Raw genomic sequence first — 22,034 nt, 5'->3', positions numbered from 1 at the left:
GCGCTTTTCCAGCAACACATTTTCAGCTCTGATCTCCAGCATCTACAGTCCTCACTTTCTCCATAGAAGCAGAAATAACCTCCATTCACAATACCTTACATGTGGAACAAATAAGGTAAGGTGGAGGGTCAGAAGCAATCAGACATGAAGAGCCCCACAGTAATAGCCACTGCTGCATTTGTGGCTGGGTTTTTCAGCAGAGTCTTCCACATTGAATGGAGCCTATCCTCTGGTATCCACCTGGTCTACTACTGGAAAGGCACCACCATTTTACTTGGACTTTAGTGAATAGGGCACAAGTTCACAATTTGCAAATGACACGAAACCTTGAAATATAGTTAACTGCGAGGAGGAAAACAATAGGCAGCTAGGCATAGACATGTGGAATGGACAGACAATGTCGATGAAATTTAATGCAGTGAAGTGGAAAGTGATACATTCTGAAAGGAAGATCAGTAAGGTGATATAAACCAAAAGGTACAATTTTCAAAGAACATAACAACTAGGAGCAGGAGTAGGCCGTATGGCCCATTCAGCCTGCTCTATCATTAAATAATATCATGGCTGATCTTTTCATGGACTCAGCTCTACTTACCTGCCCGCTTAGCATAACCCTTAATTCCTTTAATGTTTAAAAATCTGTCTATCTTTGCCTTAAAAGCAATGAACAAGGTTGCCTCAACTGCTTCACTGGCCAGGAAATTTCACAGATTCAAAACCTCTTGAGTGAAGAAGCTCTTCCTCAACTCAGTCCTAAATCTGCTCCCACTTATTTGAAGCTATGCCCCCTAGTTTTAGTTTCACCCACCAGTGAAAACAACCTCCCAGATTCTATCTATTCCCTTCATAATTTTATATGCTCCCATAAGATCACCCCCACTCCCACCCCATTCGTCTAATTCCCAATGAATATGGTCCAGCTGCTCAATCTCTCCTCATTATCCAAACCTCTCAATTCAGGAATCAACCGCGTGAATCTCCTCTGCATCCACTCCACTGCCGGTACATCCTTTCTCAAGTAAGAATACCTAAAAGTACAAAGTACTCCAGATGTGGCCTCACCAGCTGCAGCATAACCTCCTTACTTTTAAACTCCATCCCCCTGGCAATGAAGAACAATATTCCATGTGGTTTCTTAAATACATGCTACATCTGCCAACCAACTTTTTGTAACTCATGCACAAAGACACCCAGGTCCCTCTGTACAGCAGCAGGCTGCAACTTTTCAAAATTTAATATTGTAGCCCATTTTGCTGTTCTTCCTAACAATGGATGACCGCATATTTACCAACATTGTACTTCATCTGCCAGATCTTTGCCATTCACTTAACCTAGCTTTATCTCTCTGCAGACTTTCAGTGTCCTCTACCATTCATTTTAATGTCATCTGAAAACTTTGACACATTAGACTTGGTCCTTAACTCTAAATCATCTATGTAAATTGTAAATAAAGGATCAGAGAAAATATGAGTAAGTGTGCACAATTCATTAAAGTTGGTAGGGCAGGTAAAGAAGATAGAATCCTGGGCTTCATAAATAGAGGCAGCAGGTAAAATTTTCACTGGTTGATGGGGGCAGGCTCCCTAAAGGAAATGAGCCCAAAGACAGCAAAGAGAGAGAGAAAATGAGGGGAGACCACAATTAGCATAATGGGGAAACCAAAAGTCTTTTATAGGCAGATATATAATAAAACTGAGGTAAGAGGAGAGATGGGCACCAAAAAGGAGCTAAGCAAGAAGGCAAGAGGTAAGGTTGAGGTAGATACTATATGACTGACTTCTTAATTTTGTCATTTGCTCCCTTTTGCTCCTTCAACTTATTTTTCCCTGCTGGTTATCTCAATTCCTATTGTCACTGCCTCTAGTCATAACCATACTAAAGTAAATCTGCAATGGAATTCCAGAGAAAAGACACTAGTCTACAAATAGGTTGCACATAAAATCATACAAAAATACAATAGAAGTGGATATAATCCATTCAGGCCATCAAGTCGGCTTCACCATTCAATAAAATCATGGCAGATCTGTTTGTGTTTTGAATTCCACATTCCCATCTGCCTCCAATAACCTTTGATTCCCTTGCGTAACAAGAATCTATCCACCCTTTCTTAAAAATGATCCCATATTCCCCCATCTCCTGGGTCAGAGAGTTCCAAAGTCGCACCACCCTCTCACGGAAAAAAAATCTCCTATTTCTATCCAAGAGAGTGATGTTCAATATTAAAATAGTGCCCCCTTCTAGTTCTGGATTCATTCATAAATGGAAACATCCTTTCCACATCCACCCTTTTTTTTTCAAGACTATTGTACACTTCAATCATATCATTCCCCAGTCTTCTAAATCCAGTGGAAACAAACCTAATCAGTCCGACCCATCTTCATGAAAAAACCCACTTATTCCAGATATATAGTTAATCTCCTCCAATTGCCTCCAATGTATTTACATTTTTCCTTAAAGAGACAAAAACTGCACATATTATTAAGATGTGGTCTCATGAATACCTTGTAAAACTGAAGGTTAACATCCTTAATTTTATGTTCCATTTCTTTCATAATAAAGAAAAGCATTCCATTAGCCATTTTGATTCCATTCAGTACCTGAAAACTTTTTGTAACTCATGCACCAGAAGACCTGTGTATTTTGTCTCATACTGTGGTTCCTGTTCAAGGCGGAAATGTAGACTACTCCCACTAATGACTTTTCTCCTCTATCATTCCTCATCTTCACCCAGACTGATTCTACATCATGATCTCCTGAACCAAGATTATTACAAACCTTTGCAATAAATGTCTTCCTTGATTGACAATGCTTTTCCTTCACCTTTGCCTAACATCCTTGAATGCCACATACTATTCAATATTTAGGATCCAATCCTTGTCATCATGAAGCCATGTTTCTCTAATGGCTATCAAATTGTATTTATTTACTTTGATGTGCAATATCAATTTTTTTTTACATTGTTTTAGATTAGATTAGATTAGATTAGATTACAGTGTGGAAACAGGCCCTTCGGCCCAACAAGTCCACACCGACCCGCCGAAGCGAAACCCACCCATACCCCTACATTTACCCCTTACCCAACACTACGGGCAATTTTAGCATGGCCAATTCACCTTACCTGCACATCTTTGGACTGTGGGAGGAAACCGGAGCACCCGGAGGAAACCCACGCAGACACGGGGAGAACGTGCAAACTCCACACAGTCAGTCGCCTGAGGCGGGAAGTGAACCCGGGTCCCTGGCGCTGTGAGGCAACAGTGCTAACCACTGTGCCACCGTGTCGCATTGTTGTGAATGCTACATTCATTCAGATACAGTCTTTAGTTGTTGTTATCTTTTTAGCAGCTAATCTTGATAGTTAGTGCATTCCCATGTTTCATTTTTCTCTCTGTCCCTTCCTTCAATTCTCTGACCCTGATTTCCCAGATTACTATTTTCCTCTCTTACCGTGTCTCTGCCCTTTAATAAAACACATCTTTACACAACTGATCCCTTACCCTCACTACCTAGTTTAACCTTTTCTTTACTTCCCTAATTACACAGTTCACAAAAACACAGACTCCAGCCCAGTTCAAGTGCAGACCATTCCAATAGTACAATGGTCATTTATTCATTGCTGGTTCCAATGACCCACAAACTGGAATCTACTTCACCCACAACATTCTTTGAGCCACATATTCATCTCTCTAACTTTATGTACTGAATTCTAATTTGCATGCGGGTTAGTTAATGATCCAGAGACTAAAATCTTCGAAGATCTGCTTTTGAATTTTTTATCTAGCTTCTCATACACTCTATGCTGAAACTCCTTCCCAGTTCCACCTACATTGACCACAATCATTGGATCCTCCCCCTCCTGCTCCAAATTCCTTTACAGTCCTGAGCAGATACGCCACACTGTGACACTAACAAGGCAATACAGCCATCTGAACTCTCATTCTTTACTTCAAAGAATGGCATCAATCCACCTCACTACTTAGTAGAAAGTGAGGACTGCAGATGCTGGAGATCAGATCACTGCACTCTTACCTAGTACTACATTCCTTGTCCATCATCCCACTTGAATGGCTTCCTGTACCCACAACATGCTCCCTGCAGCCCCTTCTCTTACACAAACAGGCTGAGAGAACATCAAAACTAATGCGCAAAAGCAGAAGCTGACACTCATGTACTTTTGCTCTCTGGGTCCACTTACCTCAAGGCATTCTGATAATGAAATATAGGAAGATGGGAATACAAAATGCAGAGAGCAGTAGATTCTTTGGGCTTAACCTTCCCACATTTTGATCATGTCACTTTCACAGAGTTTCATGGAGAGTTTCCCTCTGTCAGACCAGGCAGCTTTTCTCATACATTTGTTCACTGGTGGCTTCATTAATTATGGATCCTCCTCGATGTTCCTATCATACAATCTTGTGCTCAGCAGAGATGGAAGTCCTTTCTGGTGTCACAAATCCCATAATTAAAGAGCTGTAGGTTTGATATCCAGACGTTTCATTACCTGGCTAGGTAACATCATCAGTGGCGACCTCCAAGTGAAGTGAAGCTGTTGTCTCCTGCTTTCTATTTATATCTTTCTCCTGGATGGGGTTCCTGGGGTTTGTGGTGATGTCATTTCCTGATCATTTTCTGAGGGGTTGATAGATGGCATCTAGATCTATGTGCTTGTTTATGGCGTTGTGGTTGGAGTGCCAGGCCTCTAGGAATTCTCTGGCATGTCTTGGCTTAGCCTGTCCCAGGATAGATGTGTTGTCCCAGTCAAAATGGTGGGTTTTTTTTCGACTGGGACAACACATCTATCCTCTTTCCACAGTACTACAACAGGAGATCATGGCATCAGAGGTTACCAGTCGGTCTGAAGTTGCCACTTGTGTTAGTGCAGTGTTCACAATCCAGAGAATTGCACAGTAATGTTGCAAGAAGTTTAATGACCCTTTCTGCTTCTCAATGGTAAATGCCACCATCTCCTCTCCACTATCTCACGCTCATTCTAACGCTGCTACTGCATCCCACCAAGGCTCATGGCCTTCCACTCTCACTATAGTATGCAACATTTTCCATGAATAGCTTTCACTCATGTCATTATCTGACTACTAACGTTTTCTGTCCACTATGCTTCCTACTCTCTCACTTGGGATACCTCATAAAGTTTCCTGACTGAGGATGAACCAGTCCCTTGACTTATTTCTTTGCAGCTTTCTGACTGAGTTGCCAGTAATCCCCAGGATGGTTTCACTCAACCTGCAGGATTAACTGTTGCTCAATTCCAGGACTAGATGGACACAGAACCCTGTACCCTGATCGTACCAAGCATGTAAATGACCAGATGAAACTCATGCGCTGAAATCAAAGAATGGCCTTGACCGACTGTGGTGGCACCCTGACTAACCATTTCCCTATTGACTGAACAAAGGACTAACTCCCATTAGATATGGCCATTTGGTTGAAGCATATGCAATGTGTTTGCCAAATAAGCTGCTAATTCTTGCTGTGGTGTGACACTGTCATAGAATGATGCTATGTAGTAACATGTTGAAAGTGTGTTGCTGGAAAAGCACAGTATTTGAGAAGCAGGAAAGTCGATGTTTCGGGCCGGAGCCCTTCATCAGGAATTCCTGCAGCTCTGGCCCAAAACATCGATTTCCCTGCTCCGGCTGATGCTTGACCTACTGTGATTTTCCAGCAACACACTCTGATCTCCAGCATCTTCAGACCTCACTGTCTTCTATGTAGTAACATGTCTGCTCCCTTGACTGTCCATTTTTACTAAATATGAAAAAATACTTGGCTTGGCGACTGCACTAAATGGCAAAGTCAGGCAAAGATACTGTGTGTTCAACTAAGCACAAATGTGTGAGTACTAAGAAAGCAAGCTAAGAGCCTTGAGAAGCACCCCATTTCAATGCAAGAGATGGGTGTCTGGCCCTACATGCTAAGTGGGCTGACAGTGGCATTGCAATGTAAGGTGCACTATTGAGTGCATTGCTGAAGTACTGCTATGGTGATGTAGTGAGGCTGGTGCTTTGCTAATACTGACTTCTGTACACATGACCATTGCATTTCCAGAAGTAGCAAATATTCATTTTGAAACTCTGTTCTGCAAGAATTGTTTATATGGTCACCAATCAGCATGTGAACAAACAAGTAATTGCTGACCAACATTAGGGCAGTTCTATCTGTGAAGTACAAGATACCATAACTTTTTTGAACTTATTTCTAAAAAGAAATAATATGTTGCATTCTAATTGTGCTTTTATGATATAAATTTCCTAGAATTTGGTAATCAACTTAAGAGAGAATTTAGGCTAGCCAATCTTACTATTTTGTACACTTCATCACCCACTAACATTGTTTTGTATGTGGTCTGTTTGGCTATTATTTAACAATTCTCGGAAAAGCAGTTCAATTCCACATGAAAATTGCATGATAACCATTTATCAAAGCCACTCCTCAAACTATAGCATGAACATTGGCTACCATATAACACATACCACATAAAACTTTGTTTTGTAACAAAATCTAAATCTGTTAAAGTAACATTCTGTGGGTGGCTTAGTTGTCATTTTCTAAGCTCAGAAGCATTCTTTCCCATCAGCCTATTCCAAATTCTCTCAAGATTTCTCTCACTCCTAATATTAAGGACAAATTTGAGTAAAATATTGTGCAATATTGGGTGATTATATGATATCACCATAAGTCAAAATCTGGGAACTCCTTCTATTATCATATTCTGGAAGTGCCTTTAAAGGAATGCAGCAAATAGACTCAATAATTCTTTTCCAAGGGCACTCTAGGAATAGCCAATAAATACCAGTCTTCATAGTGATGTCCTTTTTCCAAACAGTAAAAAATAAATTGACAGTAAACCATTTTTGAGTATTTACTGCTCAGTTATTTGAGAATGCTATCTGTTTATGAATGCTATCTGTAGTTCCATGTAAAGGCTGTCTTCCTTGTGCTACACTCCTTTCAGAGGCCTCAGTTGTTACAAAAGCTAATAATTAAATTTTGTTTAAACCTCAATAAAGATTGGAGAGAAAATGAGCAAGGTGTGGCCATTGCAGCTTGATACTTGTTCTAAAAGCACTATTGACACAGAGGAGTAAAATTAGGTGAGTTTCACATAAACCACATAAGTAGCTGGCACCAGACCAATTGGAGCCTAAATAGTGCCTGAATGAGTAATTATAGCAATTTAAACCCGTAGCTGAGGTAGCTAGAGTTGAAGTCTGTAAGTTATGATGACAGCAGAATTATAAGTAATTGTGGTGAATTTCCTCATTTCTATCTACAAGGAACTGAAGTACAAAGCTAAAAGCTTTTCAGACTGTCGCCTAGTATTATAATTACATGTAGTAAGATTCATAAACTATTTGCAGAGATTTCCATGTGAGAACCTCTCTGAAATGTAACACACATAATAATTGCATTGTACTTATTCATTGGGATCCGTGTGGCTACCACAGAGGCTTGTTGGTCAGGCTCTTCATCCTCAAGTATGATTTTCTGGTCATCTGAAATTCTCTTTGTTAATCCAAATGAAGTTCCTTTTACATGAATTATATCAGAAACAGTGACCTAGAAATAAGGTAAAACATATGAAATATAATAATAGCTGAAATTTGTTCTGTCAAGAATGAACCAAAAAAATTATATATTTAAAGTAATTACAAATGCAAATGAATTGTATTAATATTTTAACAATTTCAAAATGTAATCAGGCTGCAATGTCCAAACAAAATATAAAATATAACTTTTCTGCTAAGAAAAATGCCATGTGTTAATACATGATTTGTGTCCTTTACTATCTAAATTTTAAAATTCAATGAATTAACAGTTACTCTTGTTCACACATACCCAGCTTGAAAAATACTGCTAAGGAAAGATTAGCAACTTGCACAACTCTTGAGTTGTTTATATCATTAACTGCTCAACATTTTGCCATTAATATTAATTTCCTTATCTGAAACTAAAGCATCTGGTGTCCTGCCTTCAGTTAATAAGTTAAAGTCAATGGTTAAAGTTTGAAAGATTAATACCAGAAACTTTAAAACATAAAAACTAATGCCAAATAATTCATGACCAGGATATTTAGAATGGCAAGGTTTCCCATTCCAGCACTGGAAGAGTTGGTGGCAATATTGGCCATTCCCTGGTTGGCGTGGGACATCCCACCCTCAATCAGGATGATATCCAGCAACTACAGTGGACAGGAATGCATCTGCAAACAGTCCTATAGTCTGGAACTCCTGGAGTTTCAGGGCCAGTTAAGTAAGGAGATCTTATTGTGGTGATGGGTGAGTTTCAGAGGGCTGCACAGGGGGCAGGGATGGAGGTATTGGTAAAGAGGCAGAGGAGGGGGCAGTCTGCAGGCAGACTTCATAAGACCTCATTAATATTGAAAAGAGGTTACTGATGGAAGCACCTTCCCTCAGTCCAAATCCCACCTTAGGCATGAGCAATGCCATTTTCCCCTGGACTGAACTCTTCTTGCCAGTCTGAAATTTGAAGATGGGATGAAATGGTCTGTAAATTGTAATGAATTGGTCACTTCAGGGCCTCAATTAGAACCAGGAAACGTAGATTTCCCCAATCCCCTAAAATTCAAGGTTTGCGTAAAGATTTGTAGCTTGGGTGCTGGTTGTCACAGTTATGGGTATGTTCACCGAACTGGGAAGTTGATTTGAAGATAATTCGTCCCCTGTCTAGGTGACATCTTCTGTGCTTTCCAGCCTCCTGTGAAGTGCTGCTGTACTGTGTCTTCTGGAATTTATTTGGTCCCATTCCTGCTACTTCCAGTTGCTGGTTCCAGTTGTTTGTTGCAGTGGCCAGTATATTGGGTCTCGATCTCTGTTGATGGAGTGCGTGGATGAACGCCATGCTACTGGAAATTCTCTAGCTGTCCTCTGTTTGGCTTGTCCTACATTCATTGCATTGTCCCAGTTGAATTTGTGGTCCTTCTCGTCTGTGTGTGTGCCTACAAGAGAGAGCTGATCGTCGCGTTTAGTGGCTAGTTGGTGTTCATGGATGTGGATTGTTAATTGTCTGCCTGTTTGACTATATAGGGTTTTGTGCAGTCTCTGCATGGAATCTTGTAAATTACATTTGTCTTGCACATGATGGGTATAGAGCCTTTTGTTCTGGTGAGTTGTCTGTGTGTGGTTGTTGGTTTACGGGCTGTCATGAATCCCAGTGGTCAGAGACATCTGGCTGTGAGTTCCAAAACATTTTTTAATGTCAGGAAGCGTTGCTTGTGAGTTAGGTCATGGCATGTTCTCAATGCATTGTTTGTCTGCTAGGCATCTGCGATGAAGTTGTCTGCTCCCCATTCAGGAGACGAGGCAGCTGCACACCACACGTGAGCCCCCAACCCCAACATCCCCCCCCCCCCCCCCCCCCTCCCCTGCTGCCCCCCTTCCCTGTCCAACAACAAGACTGCTGCTGCTGCCTTTGTGGGGTAAGTCTCCAAATAGCGCACACACACACACACACACAACTTTTTACTGCAACTTTTTGATTATCTGGGGAAGGGGGGGTTTAGGGTACAACCCTGTGTAGAACTCCACGGAAAGTGTGGGGAGAGAGAGAGGCAGGAGGTCAGTCATTTGGAAGCGGTGCCTATTTAATCACTGCAAACTAAAGACGTGATCAGTGTTGGAAACACATGTAATGTTTCTATCAGGACCTCGAGATCTCCTTCAGATAATCTGATATTCGGATATTTGATATTCGGATAATCGAGGTTCCTCTGTACTCTGTAGAGGTGTTCTTCTTCCTCCCTTTGTTACTTAAGTAGTGCTGCAGTGTGTTGTAGCCCTTTTGAACAGGATCCTAATGCATCTCCTCTTATGTGTGTTTGGGTGTTTGCTGTTGTAATTCAGGACCTGGTCAGTGTGTGTGGCTTTCCTGTACATTTTTGTGGTGCATTCACCATTCCGTGTTCTTTCTACCACCATATCCGGGAATGGGAGTTGGTTGTTGGTTTCCTCCTCCCTCGTAAATCTGATCCCTGTGAGTATGTTGATAATCCAGTGTGTGTTCTCGATTTCTGTTCTCTTAATGATAATGAAAGTGCCGTCCACGTATCTGATTCCCCTAAAATTGCAGGTAGTTTGGAACAGGTGCTGATGGGAAGGCCTTCTGAGGGATTCAATGAGCCTACCCAATGGCAAACTCACCAGTGGAAGATAAATTTCTGCTCATACTATAAACATGCCTCGAAAAACAGTGATAATTATTTTTCAAAGTCAGATCATATTGCTCAATGAAACAAAATAGTTCCTTCAAAAACAGTGATGTTTGAGAAATTAAACACAGAGCCAAACAGATTTCTGAAATGCATTGATATGAAAGATATGCAATTTACATTTTAAGCTAACATATCCAAATACATAGTATTCTGTACACCTATGTAATATTTCTATAAGTCCTAGACTAATATATTTCAATGATGAAATACATCATAATTTCTTACAGAGCTGAGTTTAATAGTCCAACATTTCCAGGAGTGAGATATCTCACGATATAGCCCACCAGATATTTTTTTCACTCAGCCCTCAGCTCAAAACCTTTTGCCATGGAATATGACTGGAAATGTGAACAGATAGCACCAGGCAAATTTAATGGGACAACAGAATATGAAATTAATAGAAACAAGAATCCATCTAATCAAAGAAATGGAAATAAAGATTGAGAAAGAGAGGGAATTAAAGTGAGCAAGGAAGAAAAATGAATAATGTTAAATTTTAAATTCAAACCCAAACCAATGGTGATTAGTTTGTTTAACAATTGATTTGCAAAGGCAACAATTTCTCAAGACTTAATGGGGAGGTTAATAGCAAAATGCAATTTTCATGAGGCTAATGGTATGTGATACAAATCATCCAGACATTTGTAGTAATTTGCAACTCAGGTTATTTCTCCCTCACACAAATTACTGGACAATTTAAACGCGAACAATTATGCGCCCAATAAATTCTCTATATTTTTCCAGTAGACTCTGGGCTGTTATTTCAGCTTACTAAAATCTGTCCACCAAAAGAGGCCTTTATAGTCTTCTATTATTTCACAAGCTTTTTACAATGTAACAACTTTATTGATCAGTAATACACTGGTGAAATATTTTGCTTTATGCATTACAGAATTTTGTTTTCATTTAACCATGGAACGTGGGTGTCACTGGCTAGGACAGTATTAATTGCCCATGTTTAGATGCCCTTGTGTAAGTGGTTGTGTGCTGTATTCTTGAACTACTGTAGTCCATTTGTTGTAAGTACACCCTCTGTTAGTGCTGCTTGGAGAGATTTCTAGGGTTTTGATGCAGCAACACTGAAGGAATGGTGATATATTTCCAAGTCTGGATGGTGAGCAACTTGGAGGGAAATTTGCAGCTGGTGTTGTTTCTTGTTGGAAGTGGCTAAAAGAATGCTTTCTCATGATTTCACCAGATCTTGCCACTGATGTAGGAGAACTTTACTGGAAGATTACTGTAATTATTGGAACCAGGTGGACCTTGTTGATGACAAGGTTCTTGATTGGGTTGTTAACCTGGGACAATCAGGAAAGCCCTGGCTGACCAATATAAATAGAAGATTAGAACCTCCTCAGACGAGGACTGACTCGGAGCTGGCTGGCACGATGTACTGTGCACTAGTAAATAAAGGGTGACTTGGTGACAGGATTCTGGCCTCTGTTATTTCAGTGGCTATGGGAGACACTAGGAAGAACATTAACTTGCAACAGTCATCTTGGAGTCTAAAGTCAAGGAAATCTCAGAGCTCAAAATGGATGCAGCCTCAATACCGTTACTGCTGGATGAAGGAAAGGAAACTCTCCCAGGACGCTCCAACTGCAAGAGACAGGAGATGGTCCAGTACTCAGTCCTAGTTGGAGGAACCGGACCTCGGGCAAAAGTGTTGCAGGAAAAACTGCAAGAGAAAGCCCAAGCCTACATGCCTGGATATATAGGGCAAGGATGTAATGATGGAACCAGGTGGACCTTGTTGACTATGAGGTGCATGATTGGGGTTGTTAACCTGGGCCAATCAGAAAAGCCAAGGCTGACCAATATAACCACGAGATTCCCTACCCTCCCCTTCACTGTTTTGATCACACAGCACTGTCTCTTGATGTGAAGGGCAGTGCTTGTCACTGGCCACCCGGGTGTTTTCCTATCTTCCTGGTGGTGGAATTTGAATAAAGATTCGTGCACTTTGTGTCTTTCACTTTGTCTCACCCCTGCACACACACACCATGGGTGCTGGGGATAAAATAAGCACTACTGCAGGTAGTGTGGGGGTTAAATTTATAAAAAAAGGAACAGGGAAAAAAAATATAACCAGGACATCTCCCTCCAATTCTATTTGTTGTTTAATCCCTGCCCTACCTTCATTTGTTTGATCACTTAGGCATTGCCCTTTGTTGAGAATGGCATTGCTTGTCACTGGCCACTTGGGTGTTTCTTTTCTTCCTATTAGTGGAATGTGAATAAAGATTTCTGCAATTGCTATTCTTCATTGTGTCCTACACCTGCACACACACTACAGGGGTACTGGGGAATAAATATGTACTACCGCTATTCAGTGGTAGTGTGGAGGTTTTATAGATATAGATATATGTAACCAGGAGATTTTAATCTCCTTAGTTCAGGCAACTGACTCTGAGCTGGCTGGCTACAGTCAATGTACTGTGCACAAGTAAATAAAGGGTGACTTGGTGATGGTATACTGACCTATGTGCAGTTATTTCAATCACGAATACAAATGTCTTCATGTGTTACTTAAATGTACTTGCTTAAAACATCAATGTCCCCAGTTCTTAAGAGTGATCATTTACAGCAGGCAGCCTCCAAATTGACCAGCTGCGAGCCTACCATCTGAGAACAGCAGGAGGTGCTGTTGATGCTGCCATCCCATTCAGAGGGCAGAAGCTCTGAATCCTCAGCAAGCCCACTCAGAGAGATGACCACTGCTGAGGAACATCAGTGACCACAAGGTACCAACAGTAAAACAAAAATAAAAACTTCAGGGGGCTGAAAGTCAGGCAGAAAACCATCCCCAACCACGCTCGGGGTACTTTACACCACATTCCTTATTCCTTCAAGGAGCAAGCAGTTGAATTGGGTTAGAGAAGACAGGAACCATTTCATGGTAAATAAGGAAACAGGATTCTCCCAGGAAGCTGTAAGCAACATTGCCATCTGTTCTTCTCAGATATGCAGTAAGGTAAAGACATTGCTCTACATTCTGTGTTATACATCTTCACCAATGAATTGTCTGAAGGTATGGCAGCTGCAATTACATAGCTTGCAGTCTTTGGGATAGTCTGCCATTGTCAATGGGGAAGGTGGGGTATTGAATGGTTATCCCTGGCTTCCATTAACAGTTGTAGAGCAGGCCACAATGCACTTTCACCCAGTACCTTATGATAGCAGGTTACAAATGGATGATGCAAGCTACACTTCTAAGCAAATTTAAAGCCAAATTTTGACAGCCCTTGAAAGGTGCACTGTAACTAAAAAAACTCAAATGGAAATTACAATTTTAAGTTGAAATGTGGTTTTAGAAGCTAATGATGCATTCCAGACCCTACAGCACCCATAAGCTATGAAGACCTCAAGCTGTGAACACCACACACCCCAGTGTGAGCTGTGTAGTCACACTGCTCAAATGGGAATTGAAGGTAGAGGCTGAAAATTGATTTATCTCTGGACACCTTATTCCTGGAGTGGCCCCTCAGTTAGCCATACATTCCAAACAACAATTTCACTCCCTTTCAGAAAAGATAATACTTATTCCTTTTACTTTGGTTGTAGCCTTCTCAAAATCAAATGCTCATTGCAAATTTAACTTTTGAATCAAGGTGCTGACAGAATTTGCAACTGTTGTAGTTCCAGTCTCTCTCTTTGAACCAGGAATACCCTTCCCATTTCTCAATCCCTATTTTTCCAATGACCTTTCAGAGAATGTTAAGTGATGATTTGAGACAACAGTTTAAAATAATGAGTCTACGCAGTAGATAGAGATAAATTGTTTGCATTGGCAGCTGAAATCCAAAATCAGAGGACAAAGATTTAAGTTAATTGACAAAAGAACAAAAGACAGCATGAGAAACATTTTCTTAAAAACAAATGGTAAGGAACTGGAATACACTGACTGAGAGAGTGGCAGAGACAAATGGGGCTTTCAAAAGGGCAAAGAACCTGAAGATTTAAAAATGGGCAGGCTACAGGGAAAATGGCAGAAGCCTTTTTTACATCCAGAAGTAGCACAACAATGGCTCACCAAGGCTTCTCCAACAGCATCTCTCAAACCTCCTACTTCTACCATCTCAAAGCATAAGAAAACAGTTCACCAACAATGTCTCCTGCAATTAGGGATGGGCAATAAATGCTGTCCAGCAGGCAATTCCATGGATGAATAAAAATAAAAAAAAGGACAAGTTATACAGTTCTTGCAAAGAGTTGTTACCATCTCTGTGCTGTAACTATTCAACGATGGAATAAGCCAGTTATACAGACTAACTAGGATTTCTTAGGCTGAAGTAACTACTAGAATTGAGAAGAGACCTTGGATGACAGTTCCTCAGGTCTGCCACTCACCCAGATGCCCTGCTGAAGGGCCCATGGTGCTACACTGAGGTGAGTTCTCTAAAGGACAGCAGGATGAGCATAACCTCTCCAACTAAGCAGGAGTGGATGAAAAAAAATGGAGCACATTCAACAGAGGGAGTATAGTCCCTCCAACATAGAAGAGGTGGGTACTGCAGATGCTGGAGATTAGAGTCAAGTTTAGAATGGTGCTAGAAAAGCACAGCAGGTCAGGCAGCATCTGTGGAGCAGGAAAATCGATGTTTTGGTCAAAATGAATCTGATGAAGCTTTTCCTGCTCCTCGGATGCTACCTGACCTGCTGTGCTTTCCCTCCAACATGGAGTTAGGTGCCAGAGGAGAATATAGGTCCCAGAAATTAACACTGGTTTTAATCCTTACATTTTCTGGGTAACTATCCCTAAAATAAATCAGAATCTTCCAAAGCTCTGACTTGAGCTCAGAGGTAGAGAAGTTTAATGAGGGTTCCAGACTTGCTGTCAGAAGTTTAAACAACTCAAGTAATTTCCTCATTGTCAGTATACCAAGACTTCTAGGAGATCCCAAGGCACATCTTTCATGCTACATCTAGTCTCCATCTTTCCACAGAATGGACGATCTAGACCTGTATCTCTTTATCTCACATCGAATCCTCTCGGTGCCCTAAACTTCTAATTTAAACTTAAAATAACACTTTCAAAAAAATGACTTAATGATGAACAAGAGCATACACAGAAATGTTAAAATTATATATTGGCAAAAGAAGCAATTGAGACAAAAAGTAATATTTTTACACAGAGGAAGTTTATGATCTTGAATGTTTTGCCTGAAAGTGTGGCAGAGGAAAATTACATTGTGGCCTACAAAAGAGAACTGAATAATTATTGGAAGAGAAAGAATTTGCAGAGCTACGGTTAAAAACACAGGGCAGTGGACTAGGGGAATTGTTTGTGCAAAAAGCTGGTGTTGTAACCATTTTATGATTCAACATAGAATGGTTTTTAAACCTACCTTTCCAGATAATTCAAGAGTCTTTTCTACTTCCTCGTTGGTTAGAGTATCCTGAAATCTGTCTGGAACCTCAAAAGAAGTTTGTCTGGAAGGTGTCAGTTCCAGTGCTGAAGTAAGTGCTGACGCAGATTTTGACCTTTCCTCTGTTTCTGGGGGTATCATTGGACTTAGCACAGGGCTGCCCGAAGCCTTTATGGTTCCTTCCTCCTTTTGGATTTTCTGTTTGATTTCCCTTAAAGATTCAATCTGAACATCAGAATGATTAATTGCAGATAAATTGTTTAACACTTAATAGACAATTTTATGAATAGTTGGAAATCCTTGCACAGTTCATAACATAAATTTTGAAAGATGCACTGAAGAGGCAGCTAGAGACTAAAGCTGAACAATTGCCCTCTCAATGTTCACCTTCAATTTCATGGTTTCAATTTTAGTCCGACACTTCTTTATTGAAGGATCTTTTAATTCAATGTATTAATTTCTCCCCCAACTATTTCATAAATCATTTTAGAACATACCATTAATTCCTTAAGAAAATGAAACTCTCTTTAGCCACCTTCTAAGATGCATTCAATATACAGATAAAGATTTTTCCCATAACGATAGTGTGTGCAATTCTTCCCTCTCTGGACATTGTGAGAAGAGTAACAGGAAGAAAAAACAGAATTGCCCAGGAGAGAAACTTAACCACTTCTTTCCATCTGAGCAATTCTGTGTTCAAACAGAGGGTCAATAGACAACTTACTTGACTTGCTAGCAAATAAAACCCATCGTGGTCATTAATGGCCACTGAAAAGGCCTTAACTCACCACCTTCTTGACCACCTACACCTTAGTGAGAAAGTTTCTTGACTAGGAAACTGCCTGCAAAGTTGGAGGGGTGGCTTCAAATTGCCCCAACCAGGACAGGCAGGAAGCCATACTGAAGTGGCGACGGTGAACAAGTGGATGGTTTCTGTAGGCAATTAACTTAGTCTTGCCTCTGACACTAATGATCCCATTTCACCATCCTCCCCCGCAATTCATAAGAAGGAAAGCTCTTTGTTCCTTTACCCCTTTAGCCATAGGCTTTGAACAGGGGACTTCAGCAACCAGGAGCTAGCAGTTTCTGGGCCACTCGCGTTGAGGCCTGTGACTCGGCTCATCTGCCGGCTCTTAATGAGCTGTATGGTGGCTAGTCTAGTGAGTTTTCTTGCCAGTGGAGGTGACATGTTAGTTCTTTATGCTCACCATCATACTTAGAAAATATACAGGAAAATTCTACCCAAAAGGAACAAGAGTAAATTATCTAACTCGTTGCATCTGTTCCACCTTTTGTAAAGAGATCACGATTGATCTGCAACTTAACTCTGTGTTCTAGTCTTGTCCCCATATCTCTTAGCATTTTATGGATAACAAAAGTGTAATCAATTTCAAATTTAAAATTCACAATCTCATAACATTGTAGAAACACTGACATTTTCAAACAACAGTTCCAATGCCTCAACAGCTTGAGGAAGCCCAGCAATAATCGATCCAAATTCTGATCGATTGAACCTTGCTCTAGTGCAGTCGCAGCCATTGCCATCATGATTACATGAGCACCTCAGAGAGAGCTGCTCCAAGTAGCTCATGACATTCTGAGTCTCCTCAAAATTTCTCCAAGTCACTGCTGCTCTATAATTCCCCACTTTCTCATGCTCATGCTCCAGATCATCACAACATCCTCTTGGCCAAAATTCTGAAATGAAAGACCTCACACACAAAAAAAACTCATAATACCTCAGCAGTCTTTTAAGGAGGTCCAAGGCAACATTAAGGACTGCAGGCTAATTTTAACCTTAGCTAACGTCACATGCAGCTCTGCCCCTGCAGGACATGCAGCCAGTCAGCATTTAAGCTGGTCTGTAACAGCAAGCAGGAGATGATCAAGCAGCACAAAGTTTTCATGCTGTCTGTATCATTTCGATAGTGTAGGTAATCACATCATGTCACAAATGACCACAAGCAAGTCACATGCAATTTTTAGCCTAAAATTCCAAAGATCCACTTTCTAGATTCCCTCAATGCCATAGGATGCCATTTGAACCACTCTACACACTATTTAATCTATTAAGAATCATTTTTATTCACCTTTTGAATCTCCTTCCCCCATCTATGGGGCACATCACCGACTGACGTGACCTGACTGAAACATAATCTTACTAGGTATAGGATCACAATAAAATCCCATATATCAACAATATGTTTATAAAATCCGGCCATGCAATTTGTGAATGTTTGTCAGTTTTACTGTCACCTTTCATAAACTATGGATTATTCCTTCATTTTTAAATTGAAAATAAAATGCTATCAAACAACTGTATTTGTTTTATATAAGAAAATATGCCGTTAAATAGTACCTTGTCTCTGTGCTTTCGAGGTGTCCACTGAGAATCTGTCAGTGAAGCCTTCCCTTCAGATTGCAGCGATACCATATCACTCTCCTCTTTCTGCTCAGCTGTGATTTTCATCATCTCCTTTAAAATAAAGCATTTTTTTGACTGACCAGTATTTTAAAATTAATCTGATGTGCATACCTATAATGTAACAATAGTTTTTCAGATACCAAACACTAGAGGGCAGAAATGTCCCTGTCACTAATGCTCAAGATTTATGAAAATACTATTTCTGGATTAATTAAAAATTGAAGTTTATTTTCAATTCTTAAACCTCAGATGTGTATTTAAACACATGAAAATTAAGTTACAGAAATGGCAATCCAGAAACACTTAATTAAAGATCATGCAAAAGCAAAAACGTTAGATGCTTGCAGGAATATTCTGATTGATGTGTACCTGGCTGAAGTACACAGAGTGAGTACAACATGCCATCGCCCAATTCCTTCTTTGACCTTGGAGGTCCTATTACCAGCCACTCTGATATGAGTAAGGGCCCCTGATAGCCTGCCACAACTCACCAGTCAACCTCCTCAATCTCGCTTTCCTCTCCCACATCCCATCTCCACCAAAACCACCAGTTCCTCCACTACATCAGCGCTATTTGAAGTAATCTACATTGCACATTCAAGGTGAGGTGCTTTTGTCTTTCATTTATTGTTATAGAGTGAGTAAAAATATCATATACTGTTTTGTTGGAGGGCCTCGCAAAGATTGTTGGATTGAGAAGGAGGTTGTTGGTCACTTTTAAAGGAATTCAGTGAAGTTTAAAGACCTATGAGCAAGGATACGTCTGGAGCTCATACTTATAATTCCTCTTGGGTTTCAACAGGACACAGATTGCAAAGGGGAACCTCTGCACTAAGGGAAGAAGAGAGCTCTCAAAAGAAGACCATAGTCCTCAAAATATTCAAAGAACATTTTTTTTTACTCCAGCATCAGCCAGCAGCATTTTCTGAGGCACCTAGCTGCAACTTTCACAAACCAGATCTCTAGTCACAGAGTACGGTGAGAATGGCGCTGCCAACTCCGTTGAAAGTTACCACATCTCTCAATTTTCATGCAGTTCAGTGACATTGTCAACATCACAGGGCTGTTACAGCACAGAACGAAGGCATAAAATTCATTGTTTCCATGCCAGCGCTCCGATTGAGCAATTCAAATAACACCATTGCCCTGCTTTCTTCCTGTATCCTTGCATAATCTTCCTTTTTAGAAAATAATCCAAACTAGCCCATGCCACACTCTCAGGCAACACGTTCCAGATCTAAGCCCGCTTTCTGAATAAAAACATTCCGTCTTTTATCTTCATTGCTTCTTTTACCAATGATCTTAAACCTACATCCTCCTGATCGCAATCCCTCCACCAATGAGGACTTTAATTTCCCAATCTATGCTGGCTGGACTCCTGATTTTGAACACCTCTGGCAAATCTCCTCTGAACCTTTTCTTCTTTAAGGAAATAAGTCCCAGCTTTTCCAATTTATCTATATTATGCAAGTTCTTCATTCCTGGATCCAAAAGTAAAACACTGCAGATGCTGGAAATTTGAAATAAGAGCGGAGAAAGCTGAAAATTTTCAACAGGTCAGGCAATATCTGTGGAGAGAAATTGAGTTAATGTTTCACATCTGCTTCAGAATTCTATAGATGCAGCATGGCCTGTTGAAATTTCAGTTTGTTTTGTTCTTTTTTTCAACTCTTGGAACGACTCTCATGAATCTTTTCAGCATCCTTCCTACACCTTTATATCTTTTCTAGCGTGTTGTGACTGAAGCTGGACTAAACCAGTATTTTATATAAACGTAACAAAACCTCTATGCTTTTGTAGCTCATGCCCCTATTAATAAAGCTGAGGATCATGTATGATTTGTTAATCATGATTGACCAAAGTCTTTTATATAAATAGCCATTTTTTTTTCTTTTATGCAATAAGTGTATCTTCTTTAACTAAAAGCAATTTGACAGTTTTGAGTACATACATTAAATAACCAACTACAACAGTAACCAAATTGCAAATTTAAAACATATGGTTGATCAAGCAAAGTTTCAATCTGGAATGAAACTTGTTGGGTGTTTTCATCAGCTGCAATCATAACAATAGCATCAGCATTACACTCATCAATCCTTTCGTTTGCCTCTTCAAAATAGATCCCTTTAAAGAGTTAAACAAGATTTGATCTTAACATTCTGACTTTCCTCAATTAACCGACATTTGCCCAAGTGATTTGTCATGAATTATTGTTTTTAGAAGCTTCCCCACCGTCAGAGTTAAATTGACTGGCCTGTAATTGCTGGGCTTACCTGCACACCGTTTTGGGAACAAGAGTGTAACATTTATAATACACATATCTTCTCACATCATTCCCAAATCTAAGGAAAACTGGAAAATTATGACCTTTGCAATTTCCTCTTCACTTTCCTCAGTATCCCTGAATGCTCTGGATGGGGTCCTGGTGTTTTATTAGTTTAAAATATAGACATCTGTCCAAGATCTCCTCCTTATCACTTTTAAACCCTTCAATTTAAGGACCAAAATCTGCCGTCCTCACCTGTCTAACTATATGTGGCTCCAGACTCATGGCAAGGTGGCTGACTCTATATGCTCTCTGAAATGGCCCCACAAGCCATTCATCTCAAAGGCATTTATGGAATAGAAAACAAAATTTGGCCTTTCCAACAATGTCCACGTCGCATGAAAGAATAAAGTAAAATTATCTCAATCATTTCACCTTTTAAATATGACCTGGATAAGATTTTCTTCCTTGATAAGGGCAGATGCAAAGTATTCCTGTAATACCTGATAGGTCCATGTGTAAATCCACTGTTTGGTCCTTCTACTATTTATGTGCAACATTCCCTCTAAGCTGTACAGTTGTGTGCATGCACAGCTACTCCAATTCTGACTCGCTGCTGTGCCCAGATCTTGGAGGCTATTACCTATTTCTTTATTTTTCTACTATTCTTTGAAGTAATGCTTAAATTTTTAACTCACATTTCTCTTACTATTTTGAACCTTTTTTTGTACTTAGGTACCTAAACATCAGTGAATGCCCATTATCCTGGCAGCAGCTAGGATACTTTTGTTCTGCGCAGTCAATCATTCTCACCATGTTTGATGCATCATAATGAACCAGAGATGTCCACTCTGTTGCTGCTGCTACCTGCTTTATCTAAGCTCATGACAACCCTCCACCAGACAACCACAAATGCTCATTCAGAGCCACGTTCCCATCGAAGCAAAGGCTTTTTTTTTGCGGGGGGGGGGGGGGTGCAGTGTCCAGCAATACCCACCAAAGAATGGCTTCAAATTTATGATGACCTGCTGTGTTCGACACAACTTGGTTCGCATATGGGATTTGAGTACCTTAGTACCTAAGATGGTGCCGTCTGTGGCGACATTATACACTTTTCACTGTACTCCTGTACTTCTGTACTTCTGTACTTCTGTACCCCTGTACTCCTGTACTCACTGTACTCCTGTACTCACTGTACTCCTGTACTCCTGTACTTCTGTACTCACTGTACTCCTGTACTCCTGTACTTCTGTACTCCTGTACTTCTGTACCCCTGTACTCCTGTACTCACTGTACTTCTGTACTTCTGTACTTCCGTACCCCTGTACTTCTGTACTCTTGTACTCACTGTACTCCTGTACTCTTGTACTCACTGTACTCCTGTACTCCTGTACTTCTGTACTCCTGTACTTCTGTACCCCTGTACTCCTGTACTCCTGTACTTCTGTAACTCACTGTACTCCTGTACTCACTGTACTCCTGTACTCACTGTACTCCTGTACTCACTGTACTCCTGTACTCACTGTACTCCTGTACTCACTGTACTCCTGTACTCACTGTACTCCTGTACTCACTGTACTCCTGTACTCACTGTACTCCTGTACTCACTGTACTCCTGTACTCACTGTACTCCTGTACTCACTGTACTCCTGTACTCACTGTACTCCTGTACTCACTGTACTCCTGTACTCACTGTACTCCTGTACTCACTGTACTCCTGTACTC

At 40.5% G+C, this 22,034-nt stretch overlaps 1 protein-coding gene across 1 annotated transcript in view; it reads right to left on the bottom strand.

Annotated features, from left to right (window-relative positions):
- ttc6 (tetratricopeptide repeat domain 6) overlaps positions 1-22,034 on the bottom strand; it is a 212,846-nt gene that overhangs the window by 162,921 nt on the left and 27,891 nt on the right. Inside the window, exons 2-4 of the mRNA XM_043698490.1 lie at positions 17,978-18,094; positions 15,598-15,843; positions 7,436-7,578 (exon numbers count right to left, since the gene is read on the bottom strand). Coding sequence (XP_043554425.1) covers positions 7,436-7,578; positions 15,598-15,843; positions 17,978-18,094 — 506 coding nt within the window. The remainder of the gene's footprint in view (positions 1-7,435; positions 7,579-15,597; positions 15,844-17,977; positions 18,095-22,034) is intronic.

The sequence above is a fragment of the Chiloscyllium plagiosum genome, chromosome 10 (assembly GCF_004010195.1).
Source record: "Chiloscyllium plagiosum isolate BGI_BamShark_2017 chromosome 10, ASM401019v2, whole genome shotgun sequence".
NCBI classification, from domain to species: Eukaryota; Metazoa; Chordata; class Chondrichthyes; order Orectolobiformes; family Hemiscylliidae; genus Chiloscyllium; species Chiloscyllium plagiosum.
The sequence above is the reverse complement of the archived record's forward strand: the minus strand, read 5'-3'. Positions and strand labels throughout refer to the sequence as shown.